The 26,674-nt window shown below is 39.6% G+C and overlaps 1 protein-coding gene across 2 annotated transcripts in view; it reads left to right on the forward strand.

Annotated features, from left to right (window-relative positions):
• Positions 1 to 26,674, forward strand: part of EXOC4 (exocyst complex component 4) — an 811,527-nt gene that overhangs the window by 546,808 nt on the left and 238,045 nt on the right. For both annotated transcript variants that reach the window (XM_043871686.1, XM_043871687.1), the window contains exon 11: positions 13,565 to 13,784. In XM_043871686.1, the coding sequence (XP_043727621.1) occupies positions 13,565 to 13,784 (220 nt within the window). The remainder of the gene's footprint in view (positions 1 to 13,564; positions 13,785 to 26,674) is intronic.

Below are 26,674 nucleotides of genomic sequence, written 5' to 3' on the forward strand. Positions count from 1 at the left end.
GGATTTGAATATCCGTGGATTTTGGTATCGGTAAGGAGTCCTGGAACCTAGTATTTCCTAATACCAATAATATTAGGTTATTAATATTATATATAATATATACAATGTATAATAATTTTCAAAATGATAGTATTAGGTCATATATATTATATGCATAATATTATGAAATATATATATATATATATATATATATATTCTCAGAGGAAATTTACAGCCAGTCTGATGAGTTAGATATTTTTTTTCAAAAGTTAAATATGAGATAAAGTAGGCTTTTGAAATGAATTTTTCCAGTAAGATGTATTTCATATTTGTGCAATGGTAAATCATATTTTCATTACATTTTTTCCATTGCTTTGAAAACAGGAAACATTTCTCAGATGAAATCAGGGCTCACATTGGCTTTTTAAAAAAGTAAGGTTCATACTACTTCTATAGGCTTTTTCTATTTCTTACATATTCAGTAGCAATAACCAGGCCAAGAGTGTAACTCACTGAACAGAGCAACCTGAGTGTAGACACTTGACTGTTGGACAGGTCTTTTATCTGCTCTGTGTTTTAGGTATTTGTCATCAGTATAATCTAGAAGAGTATCAGTTCTGCGGGAACTGATAGTATTGCAATCGAAATTCTTCTCTAGAGTCTAGGTTTTTCTTCAGAAACATGTATATTCCATCACTTTAATGTTTCTTTGCTTGATAAATATTAACCTACAAGTTAATCTGCAGACAAGAGGCTTTCTTTTTTTCTATATTATTTTTACATACAAATGTAATAATCTGTGCTGTTCTGTATCTCAAGATTTTTTAGCAGAATTTAAAGTTCTGATTTAGCCTTACAGAGGGTATGGAAACCTGAATAAAAGAGATGGTAGGAATGATGAAGTGTCTAATTCCTCCAGTAAGTGGACCTATTTATGAAACTATAAAGAAGAAAATGAGGCCAGCCTCTGGAAGGAAAGGAGGACAATAATAGTAGAATGCCAGCTGAGATGGCTTAAAAATATTTAGCTTAGTTCACATTCAATATTAAGTTGATATTACTCCAGCCCTTTTTATCATGTTAAAACCCTAAGAGTGATATGACTCTCAATGGCCAAAAGCGAGGCTCTCGAAAGCACATAATCTCTTCTAAGTGGTAAAGAACTCTGTAGGAGGTAAATTTGAGGAGAACTTTGAACCATTATAGAAAATAACTTTGTGAATATTTGTAAGATAATTATAGATATTGGTCTGGAAAAGTATGGAGATGGGAGCAGAGGTTGGAACCAACAGTGTTTATGAGAAGACGAGCATGGCCTAATTGAAACAATCAAATATGTGAGTAAAGGAGATAAAAGCAAAAAAGTTTAGGCAAGCAATGTCTGTGACTCTCATATATCAGAATCGTCGACTAAGGGATCACTCACTGTTTTCCAGGTACTTTTTCTTGGAGCACTTTTGCATTCAGGTTGGCAGTTAATCAAGTGATGATAAACCTAAGAGCAGGATATGAAATAATAATAAGCTAAGTTCAGAAACAAGGTTAGCTGCCAAATAGGCTCATTAGAGATGATTCAAACTGAGTTTTCCAAAGCATTCATTTATTAAATATAATCAAATCCATCCTTACTAAAGAACAGTGAAGGAGAGAACCAAGTGGCCAGCCCCTCTCTTCCAGCACATATATACTATAATTTTATCCCAGCAGGCTCACAGGTCATGTTTTGACACATGATATACACCAACCTCTGACTTCTGTCATTGATGCCAAAGTAGTATTCAGTTTAGGCCAGAGTCAGTAAATTTCACATTACCAGGAATGTGATCAGGATGTGATTTGTTAATAGTTTGCCTAAAAAGGCCTCATATGGATAGATTTCACATAATGCATGCATCATTTAACTTCACAGACTTTTCTTTTCTCTTTCACTTTCTCTGTTCTTTTTTTCACCTTATTTAGCCAGCCATATCTATACCTTAAAACATAGCCTGACAGTAGCTTGTAACCCTTCAAAAAAGCACTGGCCTTTCAGACAAGCCTAACCAACTTGTGATAGAAACATAATATTATCATTTCTTAAAACATTTATTGACAGTGTCCAATGTACTTGACATAGCCTTATGTGCTTTGAGTGTGATTGGAAATGTAAAAAGCACAGTTGCTGCTCTGAAGGAGCTCTATTCTGATAGGAGAGAAAAGCACCTAGGGAGAAGAATGACTAATGCTATCTAATGAAGTAAAATAATTCAAATTAATAAACTGGCTTAAAGAGATCAGGGAAAACCATGAGTGAGTGAGCTTTGAATGAGTCCTTGAAGGGAGGTTATAATGAAAATGACAGTTTTTCAAATATCCACTGTAGCTTGTCACAATATAAAACATGCCTGGATGAGCTAGAAAAAGACCACATGGACATCATGAAGAAAAAAAAAGTTTTGTTTTGTTTTTTAAATGTAGAGAATACATAGAAAACAAAATTAGATGAGTAAAAGTTGAAATATATTACTTGTTTCTTAATTTCCTATTAGATGCTAAACACTATCTTCAAGAAACAAGACACATCCCCTCTGCTCAAGATGTTTACAGAGTAGGAGGGAATACAGGCACCTCAGCAGGAATATTCTTTGGACCTAGGGTGCTATGGGCGGGGGGCGCAAAGTGAAAGGCTTTCAACTGGACTCAAGGGACACGTTTCCTGGAGAAAGTATTTCTAAGCTAGAGGCTGTTGGGCAAATGACATTTGAAATAAGAGGTATGGGCAAAGTGTTTAGGCAAATAGACCACCAAGGGCAAGACCTGGAAGTAGGTAAGAAAGCAGGGCTGGTTCATGAAAATGAAAGCAGTTATAGTCTGTGCTTTAGTGAAATTAATATAGCAGCTGTATGTTAGATATTAATGCATTGAAGGAAGAAGAGCTGAAAGATGGAAAAACCAGTTAGGCAATTGTTGTGGGGAAGCCTGGGAAATAAATTACCTTTATTAAGTTCCACCTATTCATCTATGTCCTCTAATTTAATGAAAGGCTAACGGATGCTTCCAGGTGTATAAATGGAGGTGCAGGGAAGTTTTCGCAGGGTATGGCATGGAACTGTTGAGGTGGTACCATTCATATTGTATGCTATGGTCATGGCAGTCCCTGGGCAGGGCAATTTCACTGTGAATGCTTTAGCCCCTAGGACAGTTCATGGCCTTAGGTAGACACTCCATAGATACTGCTTGAATAAATGAAGGAATAAACAAGTGAATCAACAGACAATATAAAGAAAACGTCTCTTAAGTTTGAAAGTGTCTTGCATAAGTGAGAATGCTAAAAATAGAAGTAAAAGATAAATAATTTTGAGACTGGGTGACTGCAAGGAGATGGTGCAAAAATAGAGAACGCAGGAGAGGGTTCATGAGAGGGTGGCTCTGAAATTCCATTTTGGACATAGTTTGAGTTATCAAGACAATATCCAGAGAAAGTATCTAACAGGTGATTTAAAATGCAGGTTAGGAGCTTGGGGAAAGACGTAAGGACTAGAAATCAGATTTATTATATTTCAAGAGAAATAATTTAGTATTTTCTAACATTTGTATTTAACAATATTATGATCCTCTCAATCCACACACAAGGTTTGACTACATCAACACACACGCTAGGGTTCTCAAAATGGAGTCTGTTGATTGTGTTCCCCTCGCCAGCCCTCCTCAAGAGATCTAACCTCAGGCAGGCATAAATGAAGCACAGCGTGGCAGTTGCTTAAAGCAGTGCTGGCATGTCATTAGCACAATATAACTCTCAGCTATTAATGTTACTGTTATTTTTTTCATTTGCTCAGTTTCATCATTTGTAATATACAGATATTAATAGAGCAGATTTCAGGGAGTTATTGTGAACACTGCAGAAAATAATCCATATAAAGCTCCTTAGTTAGAACATGGTAAGAACTTCCCAGGTGGTGCCAGTGATAAAGAACCTGCCTGCCAAAGCAGGAGACATAAGAGATGCAGGTTCAGTCCCTGGGTTGGGAAGATCGCCTGAAGGAGGGCATGGCAACCCACTCCAGTATTCTTGCCTGGAGAATCCCATGAACAGAAGAACTCAGTAGATGTAAGCAGTTACTAATACTGCTCCTACTCACATAGAAATGGGTAGATTTGCCAGATTGCTCTGGAACACTTAAAATATGTTTAATGTATTACACGTAAGTTTCCAGCTGATATGATAGACATTTTATAAGTTGAGATTCTTTTTCTTGAAAATTTTTCTGACATCCTTATTTTCTATTAAAAAGATGCAAAGGAGAGGTGATTTTCCTATAAATAAGATAAATGAAAAGGATAAAAATAATTCCAGGCCTGTTGGAAGAAGCAGGGTTATCATTTCGTCTGAGTTTTATATCAGTAGTCCTTATTTACATGATTTTTTTTGTTGTTGTTAAAAAAAAAAAAGGATCACTTGATATTAAGACTTAGCATTGGAGTTATTTCAGTTTCCAAATTACATGCTTAAAAAATTTAAACAGCTGTCATTATAAAGAGGCTTACTTCATTTTACCTAAAGTGCTTCTCAGTCTGGAGGGAACACTTAAGTACAGTCACAAATCACTTGCTATCGCAAATGTAAGATTTTTTTTTTTAAGTTAAATTTGTTTACAAGCCTGCAGAGCTCAAATTTTGTAGATAATTTTCTTTTCTACCTTTACTTAATGATTTCTGCCTCTTTTCTCCTCTAGTCCTAGGCATGAATTTCACTCGTTACAAAGAGAGCACCCAAATCCCTTTTTATTTCATTAGTTCAGTAAATTGTCTCCTAGGGGTTTGGACTGAGGACATGATTGGGCTCTGCAATGATGAGCTTGTTTTGCACTTTTAGCCAGAAAATCTTTATATACAGAAGTCACAGAAAGTAGTTACACTCAGCGTGAACAATTACAGGCTGTTGGGGGAGCCTCCTCCTGATGTGCTGGTGACTTACTCCTATGAATTAAGAGGCAAATGTGCTCCAAAGTGCCTTAACCTTTATGGATTTTTTCTTCGGTTTTCATGTTCCCCTGATTTATGGTCTTAAATATGCCTGTCGCTGCTGTTTCTGAACGAGTCCCTTGTAAATCATTTCTAAATGATCTTTCTCGAGCCAGATAATCCAAGTCAGTTGAATATATCCCCAGCCAATTCCTCTGAGGCTTCTTTCCTTCTTTGCCCAAGTTATTTTCAGTTTACTCTGTGTCTTAAATGTCGTGTGTGCATGTGTGCTGAGTCGCTCCAGTCATGTCCAACTCTTAGCGACCCCATGGACAGTAGCCCGCCACGCTCCTCTGTCCGCGGGATTTCTGAGGCAAGAGTACTGGAGGGGGTTGCCATTCCCTTCTCCAGGGAATCTTCCTGACCCAGGCATCAAACCTGCACCTGCTACCTTGCAGGCAGATTCTGTACCCACTGAGTCACTTGGTACCAGTCAAGCGTGGCAGGGATTTTGAGTGTGTTCTGTAAACTCATAAAAGCCCACTGTTCCCCGCAGAGTGATGTGCAGGAAGTGTCGTGAGCACGTCGTTCCCTGTTATTAGCGATGTTTGGCCTCTTGTCACGTGGGCCCGTGTTTCTCCAGAAGAGTTCTGCACTGAGCCATCAGTGTTCCCTTCTCCTTCTGGGTTTGAAGATTGTCTTGGATTTGAGGGAAAATGTGAGTTTTTTGGTCTCCTCGTAACTATTGTGTCGTTCTGGCTATACAGTGGCTGTTACTGCTATGGTTTGCATTCTTTCCATAAAATGAAAACACAAAGTCAGTTTCAGAAAATTCAAACTTAGAATTCTGGCTTTTAAAGCACAAAATTATTTATTCATGTCTCTGTCATAAACAGTGCATCACTGCTTATTGCTAACTAAGTTTTAATGTAGATATTTATAAATACCTGTGTCCTGTGACATTATTAAATGTACATACATTAAACGTGATCATGAGGTTGGTGACATGGGGATTTACCTCTGAATATGCTTGATGACATAAGCAGATCTTCTGCAGGCCTGTAAATGTCTCATAACTTTTCACATAGAAAGCTTGAACTTAAGGAAGGGAAAGAGATGGTTCAGATTTTTTTAAATGTCTTTAAAGCCATTATGCAATAGAAGAGATTCAGAGCTGCTTATTGGAGGTAAGCATGATACATCTCTGCAGAGTGGCAAGACTGGATTAGAAGTTACTTTAGTGGAAATGATATGTTGCAAGATCCTGTAGAATGCAGGAGGTCGGAGGAATAAATCACACGTATCTACTGGTTCTAATACATAAGATCAGGGGGAAAATCCCAAGCTTTTCAGATAAATATTGTGTGTACATAATGCAGCCCAAACTACCAACACATGTGTGTGATAATATGACAAATTCAGGAATAATCAAAGTGAAAAGAATTAAAATGTTTTATGTTGTATGATATACATTATATACAGATGTTTGTGTTAAAAACAGAATTAGCAGTAAACAGTGACATATTGTTTGTGAGAGAGCCATGAATGAATTCCTTGTATTCCAAAAGCCAAAATTCTCAATTTGAATTTTCTGAAGTTTATACTTTTGATTTGTATTTTAGCTCTCTGGAAAGATGTTATTTCCCCATGACTGGATTCAGGTTATGCATTTTTTTGGCAAAAATATGCATTTCTGGCAAGAAGTGATGCTCTGTTCTTCTCTGTATCATGTCAGATGGTACATGGTGTCAGTTCATCCCATTACTAATGTCAGCTGTAGAATCATTTAAATTACTAGACTATGAATATAAGGAATACTTATTTACTGTGAGCAACTATTTTTATTCAACTGAGTATTGCTCTCATTGCAACTTCTTGAACACAGAGGATCCAAATTGTATTTTAGGATATTTCCAGCTGGTAGCAGCCATAATTGTTGACTGAGATGAAATGGAGCTTTACAATAAGATGGAATTTGTGATGAGGAGTCTGGGTTAAACAAGGGGCTTGAGAAACTTGAGTGAAATTTTAATGAGTATAATTTTCCTGGATAGAAATCAAATCAGGATAAAAATTTTGAAAATACTAGGTTAAGTGTGGGTACTGTATGCTCATGTATGTGTTCCAAAATACACATGCTTGCTATAAGATAGAGTAAATTTAAAATATAGGGGGAACTTGCTATAAATAGCACAAGGAGCTCAGCCCAGTGCTCTGTGATGACCCAGAGGGGTGGGATGGGAGGGAGGGCCAAGGGGGAGGGGATAGATGTATATATATAACTGGGTCACTTCATTGTACCACAGAAGCTAACACAACATTGTAAAGCAATTATATTCCAGTTAAAGATAAAATATAGGTATTACATATGTAAAGATTTTTGGAGATCCCCTTTTTGATGATAACTTGAAAATAAAACCTTTGGTAACATAGTTACAAATGGCAACATTACGATTTAGGAAGTAAGATCCATGCTTTAGACTTTCAAAGACAATAGGGATAGATCGCCTACACTCTTTGTTTTCTGATTTATCCTGCTCTACAGCTTGAGGATTGGGAGGCTGATCTGAATAACGTTCTTCAAAAATCCCGTAATCAGATACTCTGCGTCTTTCATTATGTAGATCCTTCTCTTTGAGTCTCCTTGTCTCTCTTCCCGTGTACGCAGATGTACCTGCGCTTTGTGTTTGCCTTCTCATCCTTTACAAGAAGAGGAAATCCCCAGTGTGAAAGCACTTCACCAGATTAGATAATACCCTTTTGACAGGGTTCCATCTGTGTTCCATCTTAACTTTGAAGTGAAGTGTTTTCTTTCCTAATGAGATTCCTTTCACTGTTAAAAATTCAATGTTTTCTTACTTCCAAAGAGCTGATTGGGAGTATTGTTGGAAAAACTGGGTTTTTTGATGCTTCTCTTCAACACCCTTGACTCTTTCTTCTGTCTTCTATTCAACAGATGATTTTTTAAGGTACTTAATAGATGAAAGGAGCCATGCAGCATTCTGTGGGAATCTGGGGGAAATAAAATATAGGCTCACCCATGAAAGATGATGAGGAAGTACTCCTAGTATTTTAGCTCATGGAAAGAATTCCACAGAAGCAAAATGAAGATGTTCACTGTAGGATTATCTATAGTAAAGCCAGGAAGCAGCATTGATGTTCCCTAATAGATGTTTGGGCTTTCCTGGTGGCTCAGACGATAAAGAATCTGCCAGCAATGCAGGAGACCCAGGTTCAATCCCTGGTTCCAGAAGATCCCCAGAGAAGGGAATGGCAGCTCACTCCAGTATTCTGGCCTGGACAATTCCATAGACTGTATAGTCCATGGGGTCGCAACGAGTCAGACAGGACTGAGTGACTTTCACTTTCATTAGATGATGAAGTGAGTCTTAGGCTTACAAGTACTAATAACCTCTGTGAAATGGCCAGTATGAAGTAGTGTGAACAACCTTATTGCATGAAGCAAAAAACAAGTGAGAATGTGGGTACGGAGTAGAAAATACTCTTTCAATCCAAGACATCTTTGGTTGAGATATAGGATTATTTTCCTTCTTTCTCTTTTTTTCTTATAATCTTTCATTTGGACCTCTAGTCCAAATCATTCAGAGAAGGGCACTATTTATCAGAGAGATCACAATCTAGTTTTAGGAACTAAGGGTAAATGAAAGGAGCTATTAATTACTTTATTCAGTACTTGATTCAGCAAATATTTCCTGAGACCTACTCTGTGCCAGCAGTAGACTAGTCCTAGGCCCTGAAGATACAGCAGTGAGAAATTTACACTTGACCCCTGGCCACATGGGGTTTCAGTCATTCCTACATACGTGCATTGATGAAATAGTCCAAGTGATAATCTAATGGCCCAAATTGCCAATTATGGATAATTGCATGGGGAAGTAAAGGAGAGAGTGGAAAAAAATGGTAAAATATGTCACACTTTGCTCTAACTCTCCAACCCCATCAGGACTTATGCGCTGATAGTAATTATACAAATAGCAGCAGTCACCACCTACTTAGCAGTTGACTGTATGTCAGCCTCTGTGAGGAGCACTTGCATTTTATTTCCTTACTTAATCATCAAAACAAATCCTGTGTGTTACATCCATTTACAGAGTACACAAATAGGATGAAGAGAAGCTAAGTAACCTGCCCTAGATAGTACATTCAAGATTCAGACTCAGGGATCTCTACTTTCCGTGTTCCACCCTTGGCCATTCCACTTCCCTAAACCTTTCCTCTCTGCACAGACTATGAGTTCGATTCACCTCTTAGATGCCTAGGGACGATCTTCCTCTGTGTCCTTCCTGCCTAAGAAAGGGCGTTTTGCCCATTTAATGTGATTGCTTCTCATTCTTGACCAGAGTGGAGAGAGGCTGGTGAGACAGCCCTAATTTTTCTCTTTCATTTTTCCCCTCATGTCTTATGCCTTCTGCACAGTGGGACCCTCCCAGCTCCAAAAGCAGATTTGGAAACATGTTGAATGGGTCCCCTCGAGTCAGAGATGACACCATCAACCTGACTGTGTCAGTTTAGACGGATGTGTATGCTTTAGGGAATAAATGACTTGTATTCGAAAGAAATCATTTGGCTGAAGGTGATGGAAGCTGCTCCATCCGTGCTGCTCAGAGTGGTTTCATATTCGAGGGGCACCAAAGGCAAATAAGGGACTAGAAAAAAAGAAAAATGGGGTAATTTAGAGCCTTCTGTCACTTTGTTTAGGAGCAGGTTAACTACTAAAAATCTCCTCCAAATAATTGGTAGATTTTGAAAATGCAAGAAGTACTTCTGCTCAGAAAACTCTTCTTCTAAGACCCATGGGAAAGAGTAAATAGGGATTCTGATGACAGGTGTATTTATTTGTTATCAGATTAGTAACAGTGGTTGCCTTTCAGAGTCAGACCAAGGGAACCGGGATGCCCCTGGGTGGAGGGTTTCTCTGTGAGTTAGATGAGATCAGAGGGGATCACTGTAGCATGATGTGGGATCTGGAGACCTTAAAACTATAACCATAGTTAACTATCTGCTGTTTATTTCTTCATTTCCGTGCCCCCCCACCCAACCTTCTACTCAATCTCTTCTTAAAGATTTCTTGTATCTTGTTTTGGGTCAGGCTTTAAAAATATGTATTTATTTATTTGGCTGCACTAGGTCTTAGTTCCAACATGCGGGATCTTTAGTTGAGGCATCTGGAATCTAGTTCCCTACTCAGGGATTGAACCCAGGTCCCCTGCATTGGGAGCCCAGAGTCCTAGCCACTGGACCACCAGGGAAGTCCCTTGGGTCAGGCTTTTACTTCCCTTTAGTTGTTGACAACATCAGTTAAGAAACCTCATTGCTGTTTGTCATAGCTTCTCTGTGTCCACTTTCCTGGGTGACTTTTCCACTGTAATAATCCTCTGTGTTCTCTTTCCTACCCCCACTTCCCCTCCGAGGGCCTGGAGGTTAATGGAGCGTTTAAGTGGTGATATAGAAGAGTAACCATGATGTATGTGTTTATTAAGTAAAGGAAACTCTTTATTAGGTTAAACAGCTGAACTTATGGAACATTTATACCCCAAACTTTAAATGTGATCTCATTAGAAAGCAATTTATGAAATAGAGTCTTTGATAAATGTAGATAATTTTTATATTGTCTAATTTAATTTTATTTGAGTTGCTAATATATTCACAGTTTTTTTAAAGTCAAATGATTATGAAAATTATAATTGAAAAATGCATTCCCACTCCTTTGCGAGACTCTCCCCCCAATCGCTGCTTCCTATAAATACTCACATTTACTAATTTTTTTATGAACCCTCCCAGGATGTCTTTATAATAAAACAAATAAATATGTAATTCTTATAATAAAACAAATAAATGTATAATTCTTACACAAAGGTGCATATTGGTATGCACCTTGCTTTTCTCACTTAACAATATATGTCCTAGAGATCTTTGCATGTAAGGTCATCAGAAGCTTCCATGTTTGGGAGCTGGGTTGCTGCCCAGTATTGCAGTGTCTAGATTCACCATAGTTTATTTAACTGATCTCTAACTGATGGATTTTTTGTGTTGTTTCCAATCTTTTGATATAAAAAGAATTCTGCACTGATCTCTGTATCCTGTGCATAGGTCATCTCATCCATATTCAGATAATAGCTGTTGGAAGAATTTCCCAGAAGTGAGATTTCTGGGTCAAAAGGAAATACATTTGTAATTTTGAATGATAGTGCCAATTTGTCCTTCATCAGGGTTGTAACATTTTTCACTTCCATCAATAATATATGAGAATGTCTCTCTGCCCACACTTAAACCAACAGTGTGTTTTCAAACTTTTGGAATCTGGCTGATGCGTGGGTATAAAAAAATGGTATCTCGGTGTAGTTTACCTTTCATTTCTCTCATTATGAATGAAGTTAAAACTTTTTCTTATTGTTTAATGTTCACTCACTGTAAAATGTCTTTTCATGTCTTTTGATCATTTTTCTACTATGTTCTTTGGTTTTTTTTTTTTTTTATGTTCTTTGGTTTTTTTACTGCCTGTTGTCTGTGGCATAGGTTGCAAATAGATCTTCCCAGCTAATCACTAATTTTTTTCTCTATTTCATTAGATTCTGTTTCATTTTATTTAACTTCTATTCTTTTGGGAAAAATTTAAAGTGCAAAGCCTTTCTTGCTTTACAGAACATTGTAGATCTGTAAAACTCACCAGGCAAAGCAGTGTTATTAATCAATAGGGGAAAATCACAACTGTTTCGTGACTTGAAATTTTTTGGCGTGAAAACGTTAAAAATTCTTACTATCAGTTACAAATATATACAGAAATGAAAAATAAAACTAATATGTATTAGTACCCTGTAACATTAGAAACATTGAGAATCAGAGTTTTGTTTCTTTGTTGAAATCTTACCAAGAATGGGCTTCCCTGGAGGTCCAATGGTTAAGACTTAGTACTTCCACTGCAGGGGGCATTGGTTTGATCCCTTAGATCTGGGAACTAAGAGATCCCATATGTCACATGACCTGACCACAAAAACAAGTCTTACCAAGAGGAGTCTGAACAGTGCTTGCTACCATCTTCTTGTTGGGTCATTTACAATACACAGCAAAAATCTTTTCTCTGCTTTAGTGAAATGTCATACTTCCCTCTCAGTTTGGGTCAGCTGCCAGAATTTTATTCTTTGCTTTTCAATGTCATGAAATACCTCCAAGAGTTCTCTAAGGTAACTTATTTTGGTCAACATCACTTCCTCTGGGACATCTTTCTCTCTTTCGTCACAACTGTTTTTCTCTTTAAAGGTCAGGAAGTTAACCCTCTGTCTGGCTGCATGTTCCTCCCACATGTTCCGAGGGTCTGCCATTTCTTCTGTAAATCCACTTAGGTTCAAATCAAATTTTGCTCCCAGTATTACTTTTACATTTTTTTTTCTTTTAGCTTTTTTTTTTTTTAGCTAAATTCCCTTTTTCAGTTATCAATTTCTGTAAACTGTCACAGGGGTTAATCCCTGGGAGACGAGAAGACAGTGGCTACCCACATTGCTGTCTTTCTATGAACTGAGCAACAGATGTGAAGTGACTGTTCACTGATTTGACTTTGAAAGAAAGAAGTGATAGGACAGGTCATTGATTATGATGAACATCAGTTATTTACATAGAAATTTCTGGATTGAAGCACTGGAGTTGCTGTTTCATGCCTCTACTCACAGTTAATATACTATGGTAACTGGAATTCAAATCCTGTTGTTGTACTGGTGTGATTTGCTAAACTCTAGTAACTTACATTTGTGCGTATCAGAACCATGAAAGCAGGAGCTGCCAGCATAGAAAAATACAAAGAATAGCATAACTAGTATCTGCGTACGCATCTCTGAGTTTTGACAGTTAACATTCTGCTATAAATGTTTTAAGTGTTTTTCATAAAGGAAATTGATCATTACAAATGAAGTTAAACTTCTTCTTTGTCCTCACTCCCATCCTATTTCCTTTCATAACCTCTCAACCCACATTAGTGTCATAAATTTAAAGACTGTCCTTATTGGAAAAGACCCTGATGCTGGGAAAGGTTGAAGGCAAAAGGAGAAGGGGGTGGCAGAGGGTGAGATGGTTAGATAGCACCACCAACTCAAGGGACATGAATTTGAGCAACCTCTGAGAGATAGTAGAGGACAGAGGAGCCTGGCATGCTGCAGTCATAGGGTCGCAAAGAGTCAGACATGACTTACAGACTGAACAACAATATCCTTTATTTTCTCTCTTTTCGAAAGTTCTGTCTACACATATATAGAGCTTAAGAAATATGCAGTATGGGGTTTGCTCTTTACTTTGCATCATAATTTGTTTTTTGTTTATCACACTTTCTTTTGCTTCTTATATTTTTATTTCCTTCTTAAATTAATAAATATTTTTGTCTCTCCTTTCTCCCTACTATTTTGAAATTTTTGTTTCTGTTTCCTCCTGTTTCTTTTGAATAAGTGAAATAACTTGTGTTTAAAAAACAGACTCATATATAGGTGGACATTAAAGTGGCCTGCACTTGTTTAGAATTCTGGTAATGTCCCCAGATCTCTCCATAGCGGCAAGCAGAGATACCCATGTTTGGTCATATTTCTGTAACTGTCTTTCTGATATGTTTGACAGTGGTTGCGCTCTGTTTGTCTTCCAGATTTATTCAAGAAATAGAGCACGCCCTGGGACTTGGTCCTGCCAAACAGTGTCCTCTTCGAGAGTTTCTCACCGTGTACATCAAAAATATCTTCCTCAATCAGGTCTTGGCTGAGATCAACAAGGAGATTGAAGGAGTCACAAAAACATCTGACCCCCTGAAGATCCTGGCTAATGCAGATACCATGAAAGTGCTGGGGGTGCAGCGGCCTCTCCTCCAGGTAATCACATTCTTTGAACTTATTCTTTCTACCAGCAGTTTTCATTGACTTGGCAAGAGTTACAAATTGAAAAGAGAAGAAGAATTACCATCTGCTTCCATGTTCATCAGGGACAAAATAAGAGGAAATAAATTAAATGGGCACTAGGGAAATTAACGACTAATGTAGAGCTAATAGAAAGTCCTGAAGATCTTTAAGAAAAAAATGGTTAGTTTTGAGTATGGGAGATGGTGAGCCTCATTAACATGCAGGCAACTCCTCATTATTGGCCTGAAATTTGTCCTTGAATAGAATTCTCTTTCCAGTGGTGAGTGCATGCTGAAGTAGAAGGATTTACAGGGAGGAAGTGACTCTGCCTAACCTCAATGACCAACAGTAAACCCCTCAGTTCCATTTGAATGCTGATTTGGCTAGCTCACAGTGAATCTGAACCCACGTTGCAAATGGGCTTTTGAAGGTCAGATCATTTGTTAATTCAAGTGACGATCATCTTAATATGAAAATGTTACTTTCCCTATTTTAAGCAATGGTTTCTGGGCAACAGAAGTAAAACAAGTTGTTAGATATTCAGATTAATTAATGAGATATTTATTTTACATGCTTTACGCCAGTGACTTGGAGGTAAATATAAAACCAAAAGAAAAATTTGTATTAATATGAATTTCAATTATGAATATACATTAATTATTGTTATCAGTTCAGTTCAGTCGCTCAGTCGTGTCCGACTCTTTGCAACCCCATGAACCACAGCACGCCAGGCCTCCCTGTCCATCACCAACTCCCAGATCCACCCGAACCCATGTCCATCAAGTCGATGATGCCATCCAACCATCTCATCTTCTGTTGTCCCCTTCTCCTCCTGCCCCCAGTCCCTCCCAGCATCAGGGTCTTTTCCAATGAGTCAGCTCTTCGCATCAGGAGGCCAAAATATTGGAGTATCAGCTTCGACATCAGTCCTTCCAATGAACACCCAGGACTGACCTCCTTTAGGATGGACTGGTTGGATCTCCTTGCAGTCCAAGGGACTCTCAATAATCTTCTCCAACACCACAGTTCAAAAGCATTAATTCTTCAGCGCTCAGCTTTCTTTATAGTCCAACTCTCACATCCATAATGACTACTGGAAAAACCATAGCCTTGACCAGACGGACCTTTGTGGACAAAGTAATGTCTCTGCTTTTTAATATGCTATCTAGGTTGGTCATAACTTTCCTTCCAAGGAATAAGCATATTTTAATTTCATGGCTGCAATCACCATCTGCAGTGATTTTGGAGCCCAGAAAAATAAAGTCAGCCACTGTTTCCCCATTTATTCGCCATGAAGTGATGGGACTGGATGCTATGATCTTAGTTTTCTGAATGTTGAGCTTTAAGCCAACTTTTTCACTCTCCTCTTTCACTTTCATCAAGAGGCTTTTTAGTTCCTCTTCACTTTCTCCCATAAGGGTGGTGTCATCTGCATATCTGAGGTTATTAACATTTCTCCCTGCAATCTTGATTTCAGCTTGTGCTTCCTCCAGCCCAGCATTTCTCATGATGTACTCTGCATATAAGTTAAATGAGCAGGGTGACAATATACAGCCTTGAAGTACTCCTTTCCCTATTTGGAGCCAGTCTGTTGTTCCATGTCCAGTTCTAACTGTCTGCCTGACCTGCATACAGGTTTCTCAAGAGGCAGGTCAGGTGGTCTTGTATGCCTATCTCTTTCAGAATTTTCTACAGTTTATTGTGATACACACAGTCAAAGGCTTTGGCGTAGTCAATAAAGCAGAAATAGATGTTTTTCTGCAACTCTCTTGCTTTTTTGATGATCCAGCGGATGTTGGCAATTTGATCTCTGGTTCCTCTGCCTTTTCTAAAACCAGCTTGAACATCTGGAATTTCACGGTTCACGTATTGCTGAAGCCTGGCTTGGAGAATTTTGAGCATTACTTTACTAGCGTGTGAGATGAGTGCATGAGATGAGATTAGTGGCATTGCCTTTCTTTGGGACTGGAATGAAAACTGACCTTTTCAAGTCCCGTGGCCACTGCTGAGTTTTCCAAATTTGCTGGCATATTGAGTGCAGCACTTTCACAGCATCATCTTTCAGGATGTGAAATAGCTCAACTGGAATTCCATCACCTCCACTAGCTTTGTTCATAGTGATGCTTCCTAAGGCCCACTTGACTTCACATTCCAGGATGTCTGGCTCTAGGTGAGTGATCACACCATTGTGATTATCTGGGTCGTGAAGATCTTTTTTGTACAGTTCTTCTGTGTGTTCTTGCCACCTCTTCTTAATATGTTCCTGCTTCTGTTAGGTCCCTACCATTTCTGTCCTTTATTGAGCCCATCTTTGCACGAAATGTTCCCTTGGTATCTCTAATTTTCTTGAAGAGATCTCTAGTCTTTCCGATTCTATTGTTTTCCTCTATTTCTTTGCACTGATCACTGAGGAAGGCTTTCTTATCTCTCCTTGCTATTCTTTGGAACTCTGCATTCCAATGGGAATATCTTTCCTTTTCTCCTTTGCTTTACACTTCCCGTCTATCACAGCTATTTGTAAGGCCTCCTCAGACAGCCATTTTGCTTTTTTGCATTTCTTTTTCTTGGGGATGGTCTTGATTCCTGTCTCCTGTACAATGTCATGAACCTCCGTCCATAGTTCATCAGGCACTCTGTCTATCAGATTGTGTCCCTTAATTCTATTTCTCACTTCCACTGTATAGTGTTAAGGATTTTGATTTAGGTCATATCTGAAAGGTCTAGTGATTTTCTCCACTTTCTTCAATTTCAGTCTGAATTTGGCAATAAGGAGTTCATGATCTGAGCCATAGTCAGCTCCTAGTCTTGTTTTTGCTGACTGTATAGAGCTTCTGCATCTTTGGCTGCAAAGAATATAATCAATCTGATTTCACTGTCAACCATCTGGTGATGTCCATGTGTAGAGTCTTCTCTTGTGTTGTTGGAAGAGGGTGTTTGCTATGACCAGTGCGTTCTCTTGACAGAATTCTATTAGCCTTTGCTGTGCTTCATTCTGCACCCCAAAGCCAAATTTGCCTGTTACTCCAGGTGTTTCTTGACTTCCTACTTTTGCATTCCAGTCCCCTATAATGAACAGGGCATCTTTTTTGGGTGTTAATTCTAGAAGGTCTTGTAGGTCTTCATAGAACTGTTCAATTTCAGCTTCGGCATTACTGATAGGGGCATAGACTTGAATTACTGTGATATTGAATGGTTTGCCTTGGAAACGAACAGAGATCATTCTGTCGTTATTGAGATTGCATCCAAGTACTGCATTTCAGACTCTTTTGTTGACTATGATGGCCAGTACATTTCTTCTAAGGGATTCTTGCCCTCAGTAGTAGATATAATGGTCATCTGAATTAAATTCACCCATTCCAGTCCATCTTAGTTCACTCATTCCTAGAATGTCGATGTTCACTCTTGTCATCTCCTGTTTGACCACTTCCAATTTGCCTTGATTCATGGACCTAACATTCTAGGTTCCTGTGCAATATTCCTCTTTACAGCATTGAATCTTGCTTCTATCACCAGTCCCATTCACAACTGGGTGTTGTTTTTGCTCTGACTCCATCCCTTCATTCTTTCTGGAGTTATTTCTCCACGGATCTCCAGTAGTATATTGGGCACCTTGAGAACCCCGTGAACAGTATGAAAAGACAAAAAGATAGGACACTGAAAGATGAATTCCCCAGGTCAGTAGGTGCCCAATATACTACTGGATATCCGTGGAGAAATAACTCCAGAAAGAATGAAGGAATGGAGCCAAAGCAGTTATTGTTATATTGTATATTAATTGGATCTTTGCAATGTTTTTTCATTTAAGAGACTGATGGGCATAATAGGACATTTTTGCATATGTTGCATGATATGAGGATATGTCAAAATGTGGAAGACTTGAGCTTTTCAAAGAGAAATTGGAAAAATGGGATAGTTGCTTTAGTTGCCTTCTTTAATGCTTTTACATATGTCATCCTTGATTCTTCCTTCTTTGTACACTAGAATGAGTAAAAGTGCTGACCCTCTCTTAGGGAAATGTCCTAGTGTGAGCATTCTCTTTTTTTATGAGCAAAGTCTTCTGTGGTCTTGAGAACATAGACAAGAGGCATTCAGTTCTCCCAGGACTAGAGTAATAGCAACACGTCTAGGAAGATGTTCATTTGGATTGTCTGAGTCTGCGTTCCTAGTGAAGGATCTGTCCTGAGTGTGGGATGAAGAACAAGGAGAGGAGCAAAGACATGTGCTCACTTAGCCTTCTGCTGGCTCATTCTTCTACTGGCTCTTTGCATGGCCGGCCTCTTCTCTTGGTACCAGTTCAAATGTCACTTCCACAGGGGAGCCTTTCCTGACTTATCTGCCTAAGTAGGTTCCCTTCCTCGGTTATTTTTCATCTTCCCTCCTCCACCTTCTCAATCTATTCTCAACACTGGAGCCAAATTTTATGGATGCATCACCCAAACTCCTATGCCAGATGACGTATCATCAGGTTCTGCCAACAGGAAGCGCTAGCAGGAAGTTGGAGGGCAAAAGGAGAAAGAGAGATTGGGCTCTTATCTCCTTCCTCTCCGTTTTGGATCGGAGTTCTGACCTTGGGTGCCTCCCTCCATAACGAGAGGTCCTGCCAGATAACATTTTCCCCATGGCTCCAGCTCTCGCTGGACTATGACAACACCATTTCCTCTCCTTGGTCCTTGATGAGAGCTTTCTGCTGTTACCAGTCTCTGGCAGCCTCAACATCCCTTGTTGCTTCTTTCAATGCTGCCTATACCTCTGTAAGTTCTCTCTTCATTAGTATTTCTTCTGTTAATCATCTGAATGGAAATCTGTTTTTCTTTTAGGATCGTGAATAGATTTCCCTAGTTAGTCACTGTTTTCAGGTTTTAATTTTTTCCTTTCTTAGCACGACTGTCATAGTTGTTTATTTTCTAGCTTGTTGATGGTGGGGGACAGGGAGGCCTGACGTGCTGCAGTCCATAGGGTCCCAAAGAATTGGACACGGCTGTGTGACCGAACAACAACAGTAACAGGCTTGTTGATTTCCTATCTTTTCTCACTAGAAATTAGGTTCCAAAAGCATAGTACACTATCAGGCAGGAGGAATGTGCCCAGGAGTTTGTTGGATGAATGTGTATGTGGGTGGGTGGGTGGATAGATAGTCACAGTGAATAGGTTTTGAGTGTCTTAACTGCAGTCAGAGTGGGAAGATGAGAAATAGAGAGTGACAAAAACTTGTTTACTTTTATGTTATGTCTGACTGTATCATTAATTTCTTCTCCATTAGAAAACCTCTCAGTATGTATATCCCTCAAGTATCATGCCATATGCTGTACAGAGCAACTTTAATATACTTAGTGTGACGAATTTAAAAGAAACTGCACTACAGAGTGAATCTGGGAGCTAAAGATACTGGCTCATTAGACATGATAATTTTCAACTTGAGTAACAAAGACACGTATAACTCCTAACTAGTTGACTACAGTCTGGGCCATGTCAGGGCCACACACTGCTGGCTACACGGCATCTCTGAGCCGTCTACCAACGTGCTTGTCAAGTCACTCCTAACCTCATCACCAGCCATTTGTACGTGTTACTACACCTCTTGTTCTTCAAGTCAATGACTCCATTCTAAGGCTACATTAAGAACTCCAGCCTTACCTCTTCTTTCTTTGACCTTGTCCAGATATGATAGCTACATGTAAGTGAATAAATCTTAAAAGCCATTCAAGCTATTCATCTCCAAATACGTTTACAGAGCCCAGATACCTGCTTTCTTATTTGGTTATTTTGTTCTCCCTTTCTTCCTCAGGATTTTATTTTTGACAATGAAAATGAGTTAGACCACATCCATAAATTGGTTTAATATTCTCAGAGTTAGCTTGAAAAAACACATGAGGAGGAGGTTATTTTCCTTTCTCATCGTGAGAAAGTCTCTGGCTTTCTGATGACTGTAAATTGTTCTCTAACAATCTCTCTTATGCTCAGATTTCAGAGTTTCCTAAATGTGTTTCAGTGTCACTTTAATATTTTTTTATTCCCAGCTAATTATAGGTAGCTAATATAAAGAAAAATAATTGAGAAGTAATTCACAGTAATTGTAGCTGAGAATCCAAAGCAGTTGTGAAGAAGAGAGCTTGGAGAAATAGCTGTATGCGTGAAAGACGCAGGAGGGCTAAGGATTGAATTCTGTGTCCTTCAAAGCCATTCCCCCTGCTCACTGTTATTTGGTTACAGACTGGAAGGGATCATGGCTTTCCCTGGAGGCAGCACCCACTGTCATAAAGCATCAGCCCGATGGGGTTCTCTCAGGACAGTGGACAGACAGCTGTCTCAGTGCTGCTTCCGTTTATTTCATGATGTGCAGACAGAGAAGCCCAGAACACTCGGTCCTTTCCTCTCTGAAATGGCATTTGGTCAGGGTAGACAATCAGTTACAAGGGGGCATTTATTTGGGCCATAACGTGCTTTTACATGGACTTCCCAGGTGATTCAGTAGTAAGGCATCTGCCTGCCAGTGCAGGAGACTCAGGAGACATGGGTTCGATCCCTGGGTGGGGAAGATCCCCTGGAGGAGGAAATGGCAACCCACTCCAGTATTCCTGCCTCGAAAATCCTGTGGACAGAGGAGCCTGGCGGGATACAGTGCATGGGGTCGCAAAGAGTTGGACACAGCTGAGCACACACACATGCTCGCGTGCTTTTACACTGGTAACTTTACTTTCTAGGCACATAGGAAGGAAGAAAGGAAGGAAATAAGGAGGAAGAAATTACAAGCACCATTTTATAGGTGAAATAACTGCGTTGATGCTGGCCGCTGATACAGCAGCATTGTACTAGAGGTAACAGTAGAAGCAGTAATGATAGTAGTCATAATAGTAAATAGTAATAATGGTGACAACTCACACTTTAATAGCATCTACTATGAGCCAGACACTATCGAGTGCTTTATGTGTATTGACTTGTAAATGTTTTATATGCATTGACAACAGCTTTGTGAAGATGGCATTCTTATTGTGGGGAGGAAACTGAGAAACAGTGAAATTAAATAATTTGCCCAAAGTCATTTAGCCAGCATCACTAAAACTGTAATTCAAACCCAGGTGACCTAACCCTGGAACCCGTGGGTTCTAACTTAGTTTTACTCAGTGTAAGAGAATGCTTGCATGTAAGCTGTTCTTTTTTTTTTTTCTTTGCATGCATGCTCAGTCCTGTCTGACTCTTTGTGACTTCATGGACTATAGCCAGCCAGTCTCCTGTCCATGGGATTTTCCAGACAAGAATACTGGAGAGGGTTGCCATTTCCTACTCCAGAGGATCTTTCTGGACCAGGGATCGAACCCATGTCTCTGAAATGTAGGTAGATTCTTTACCACTGGGCCACCCAGGAAGCCAAGCTAGTTGTTAGCAGTCTGCTATGAGATGGGCAGAATTTGAGACTTTTTTTTTTTTAAAGCAATTTGACATTGTCTCTTGAACCTAATAGTGAAAGATTGGAACTTGTGTTTTTATCCCTGAGTTTTTCAACTTTCCTTTTTTCTAGTAATTCATTGTTATTTATAAAAGTATCTATCTGCAGCAGACAGGGAGGACAGGGGGAGAGTTTGGAACCAGATTCTCATCGCAGTCAGAGATGCACTACTCTAAATCCATGTACTGCCTACAGGGAAGTAAAAGTGTAAAGCCAACCATCTTCCTTACCTCAGTTGTCTAAGCCTTTTTCCCATGGATGGACTAGCTTGGATATTTGTTGCAGATGGTCCTCTCCTTGATCCACAGCTCCTGCAGCCTTGGCTGCTGTAGAGAAGACATTATTGAATAAATGGCTGAGCGAATAAAAATGAATGAGCTCATGATGGCTTCGTTAATACAAGGGTGTGTGTATGTGTGTGCAGGTTTTGCCCCCACAGGATAAGTTTCCTTCTCTTGAGTTTAACATGCATTCAGTTCAGTTCAATTGCTCAGTCATGTCCGACTCTGCAACCCCATGGACCGCAGCACACCAGGCCTCCCTGTCCATCACCAACTCCTGGAGTTTACCCAAACTCATGTCCGTTGAGTCGGTGATGCCATCCAACCATCTCGTCCTCTGTCGTCGCCTTCTCCTTCTGCCCCCAATCTTTCCCAGCATCATGACAATGTTTAAATTAAAACATCACAGATCTTATACCTCTAATGCTGTTAGATGGAGGCGGGTGAACTATGCTTCATGCTCTTACCATCTGAGAGTCCTCTGTTACCATCAGTTTTTCTGCAGAGTGGCCTCCATCCATTGCAAGGCAAAGCATGCTGACTCAAGTGAAAGAAATCCATTAAGAGAAATTCTTCATTTCTCTTGACTCAGATCTTCTGGCATTCCAGACATAGAGCTATGGAAACAATTGATTGTTTGAAGTGGATACCCCTTCATGCCTTACATATCACAGCAATCAACCAACTGTTCACTCATCAGGCATGAGGAAGCATTCTCTCTGTTCCCTAACTTGTCCTTGGTTTGGGAATGTAATTTGATTTATTCGTCTTTAGTGTCTCCACCCAGAAAAGGGGAGAGGAGACTAATGCTTAGGTTTTTCTCCCTTAACTATCACACAGCTGAATGGACATGTTTCTGTATGAACAAAAGATACAGGTAAAGGTTCTCCCCCTACCCTCCGCCGGTGGAATACCTGGTATCCTTGTTACTTAGAGAGGGACCTGTGGACAAGAACATCTGAGTCAGAATCTGCATGTATACGGCATCCCCAGGTGTTTTGTACGTACATTCAATTTTGAAAAGCACTGTCTTGAACGAGCATGGCTTCCCTAGTGGCTCAGTGGTGAAGAATACGCCTCCCACTGTAGGAGACGAGGGTTTGATCCCTGGTCAGGAAGATCCCCTGGAGTAGGAAATGGCAACCCACTCCAGTATTCTTGCCTGGAGAATCCCATGGTCAGAGGAGTCTGGTGGGCTACGGTCCATAGGGTCGCACAGAGTCAGACACGGCTGGGTGACTGAGCACACACATACTCCTTGTACAAGAGCAATGTGACGTGTGGTCCATGGACGTGTGCATCATATCACCTGCTGCTGCTGCTAAGTCGCTTCAATTGCGTCCGACTCTGTGTGACCCCAATATCACCTGAGCTTATGAGAAATGCAGATTCCTCAGCCTCAACCATGCTCAAGAGTGGAGCTCAGGAATCTCTGGTCTGACCAGCCTTCTCAGTGATTAATAGAGGTGGAAGTTTTAGAAGCATTGTCTTACATAATACCAGCATTTCCAGCTGGAGGCTAGGCAATGGGGCTCTAATGCTGCGGGCTTCTAGCACTGCGGCAAACAACAGTAGTTACTTCAAAAAAATGATTCAGCTTTGTTTCATACAGACGCCAAATTTGTAAAAACAATATTTGCAGTGGCAGCAAAAGCTGCTTCCTAGTCTAGCACATTGCTGAATGTTGCAAAGTTCTTTCCAGACACAGGCTGAGTGTACGTTTCCTGGCTCATGTTGAGCAATGTGAGACAAGGACAGCTTTCCTAATGTCGAGGCTTACATTCCCACATTCACTGGAGGAAAAAACCATAAACTGTGCAAGTGAAAAAGTTGAAGCAATCTTCAAACATGTAAAGCACATTTTCATTTTCCTCATTGCCTCAGTGTGTGTCAGAGCCCTTCTGAGAAGTGAGATGGTTAGAGGCAGCCTGCAAATCGTACATTCTCCTCTCTTCCTCATCCTTCTGAGCTCCCCACTGCTCCCTGGGGGTTGTGTGGGGCTCAGTAACAATTCTCATTAGAATCACCCAAGAGCTTTCTGAGCACACCCAGGGAGTTGGTTCAGTTGATCAGGGGTAAGATACCATCCCAGAGATATGGTTCAGTAGATCAGGGGTGAGGTCTGGGCATCCAGGTGTTATGAGCTGTCCAGATGATTCCAACATATACAGACAGTATTAGCATCACTTGTCGCTGGCCTGCATCTTTCTACTCCATGGAATCAATTACTGCTATGAGAGAAAGTACAATAAGGGATTTGTTCTTTCAGTCAGTTTTGTAACAAAGGATCTGTTGGATACTTTGAATCAAGCTTAATATATAAGACTTGGGATCAGATACAAATAGATTTAAATCCCAGATGTTTCAGTGGATACTTTTGTGATAAGGACCAAGTTGCTCGCCTCTCCATACCTATTCCCTGCTCTATAAAATAAGAATAATAAAATATGTGTCCTAGGAACACAGACATCATTTCTAAGGTTTGGATGGAATAATGGTTGTAAAACATACCTCCTTCCTTTTCCATGTCACAGATGCCTGGACTTCAGCCTTGACTACTCTGATGCCTGCTACCTGCCCACAGCTTAACTCTCAACTTCATAGCCTTTTGACTTCTACTAACCATGCCTCACCACTCCTGTGGTTTCTTTGTAGATTTCAGCCTGCATCTCCTCCCATCACTAACTTGCTGTTTACTCACTCCTGTTCTCTGTACTCCCTCACCCAGCTAGTAACTCGTGTTTCCTGTTTCCCATTACCTTAGAGTGACAGCAGGAGATGGTATTGTTTCACTTCGTTCCTCTTTTTCCTGGATTTGCCCACTGATCATTTGTTAGCAGCAGAAACAGCATGCAATATTTATGATCATTAAAGCTAGTATGTTCGTTTCCCAGGGCACGTATAACAAATTACCACAAACTTGGTGGTTTAAAAAATAGAAATTGATGGACTCACAGTTCTGGAGGCCAGAGGCCACATTCCCTTCAAAGGCTCTAAAGGAGGACCCTTCCTTGCTTCTTCCATCTTCTGGTGGTCCTGGCCTTTTTTGGCTTTGGGGAGCATAATTCTGATCCCTGCTTCCACCTTAACATGATCTTCTTCCACATTCTCCATTTTTCCTTTTCTGTCTCTTCTCAGGACACTGTCATTGAATTTCGGGCACATTTTAATCCAGCCATGACCTCACCTCAACCCTTACTATATTTATATCCACAAAGACCCTATTTACGACTAAGGTCACATTCTGAGGTTGCCTGTGGAATGTTGGGAGGACACTATTCAACTCACCCCAGCTAATAACTGTTAGCAGTCTATATAGAATGCAACATATTCAACTTGCTATATTTTCCTAGAAAACACTCTGGCAGGAAGCAGTATAGAAGTAATGTTGTTAAGGCAATAGGCCCAGAATGGTCTAAATTCTAGATGTCAGCAAGCTTCCAAATGAAAGTTTTTGGTGGGCTGAGTGATTGCTGTAGCTCTAGTTAAGCTTTATTGAATGTTAGTAGACACAGCTGCTTACAATATAATGATTTGCCAGAGATAATTACACTGATGCCCAAGCCTATTATCTCCCCGGCTAAGTCAAGGTGCTGCCAGTAACCTCTTGTTGGTTTCCCAGGAAAGTGTGGCCAGCAGAAGTAGCATATTGTTTTCATCATATCAAATTATGTTAATGTGAATAACGTTAGATTTGAGTGGTGTTTGCATTACAGCCAGTTGTTGCCACTCTGCTCGGTGGTACAGAATAGATTTAGTTTTTATTAGCCTAAATAGATTAGTCCCATTTAAGGTCTGCTGGAAGTCATCATGGAAATCATTAAGTGGAAAAGAGAGCTGATCAATTTTTTTTTTTCTCCCCTGTAAGCTTGGAGAGGTGGTGCTAATGGTCTCACTGTGCTAAAAATAAGTCTCAGAACCAAGATGCCTTGAGGCCTAATTTGATTCTTCAGTGTTTACCTAAACCTAAAGAAATACTGACTTAAATAGTAACTTTGAATTTTCCTTTGATAAAGGTAAAATAAAAGTAAAATACAACACTCACCAGCATTATTATTTACGCCCTTCGTGATGCATGAAGGCCTCAAGTAACCAACCGCTAGTGGCTGCTTCAGGTTTTATCTGGGAAGATGGGCTACAAGATTCCTTTGTTCCTTTTGATTGTTCAGATTGTCACCGTGGCTTTCAACTCTCCCCTGTCCACTTCAGAGACAGCTGAGCAAATTAAAATTTTCAATACTGATGTGGACTTTGGGTGTGTCTTCAGATTTTATTATCAAGTTGTGTTATTTTTGTATGATTAATTTTGTTACTAGTTTAAAGCATTTTATTTGTTGTAGAATTTTTGGTGTGATTCCTCATAGCTATTTAGGAAAATAACTCACATAAATTTCACCATGGCATGGTAGGAAAAGTATTTAAAATGGGGATCTGGTCTCCCTGTCAGTCCAGTGACCTTAGACAAGCCCAAGCCACTTATCTTCCCTCAGCTTCATGTTTCTCTATGAGAATGATACTGGCTTAAACCACCTCATAAGATTAAGGTGAGGAGTACAGCGAGATCATGTATTCGGCAGGGCTTTCTGAACTGCTCTACGTATTGAGTTGTCTCATAATTGTTATTATTGGTCCACACACCTACATGATCATTCAGAAAATCCATTAGCATTAAGGAAAATGATGTTAAGAAAACACCTACAGAAATCAAAAATACTTCCTATTAAATGAGAGGCTTCACTAAGTTTTACCAATAGTTTGTTTTATAAATGATTGGACAACCAATATAAGAACCTGGTATTTCCACCCCCCCCCCCAGAGTTTATCATGAAAATATTTGAAATATCTAAAAAGACTGAGAAAAAGAAAGAAGGAAAACCACCCACAGCTCACTGCCCAGATTTTACAGTTAGCACTTTTCTGAATTTGTTCCATAGCATAACCAAACCTGATAAATTTGAATTCTTTTTCAGTCATCCTAGAAATGAATTCCCAGTCATTCCTAAGCACTTCACCATGGTGTTGTTCACAGGTTTTTAATATCTTACTTAGAAAATCTGAACATAAAAAGAAATATATTAAGTGAGAAAGTAGTTGCTTTGTGTTAAGTGTTCAATTTCTAACAGTATCCATCCAGATGT

Source organism: Cervus elaphus, chromosome 18 (assembly GCF_910594005.1).
Source record: "Cervus elaphus chromosome 18, mCerEla1.1, whole genome shotgun sequence".
Taxonomy (NCBI): domain Eukaryota; kingdom Metazoa; phylum Chordata; class Mammalia; order Artiodactyla; family Cervidae; genus Cervus; species Cervus elaphus.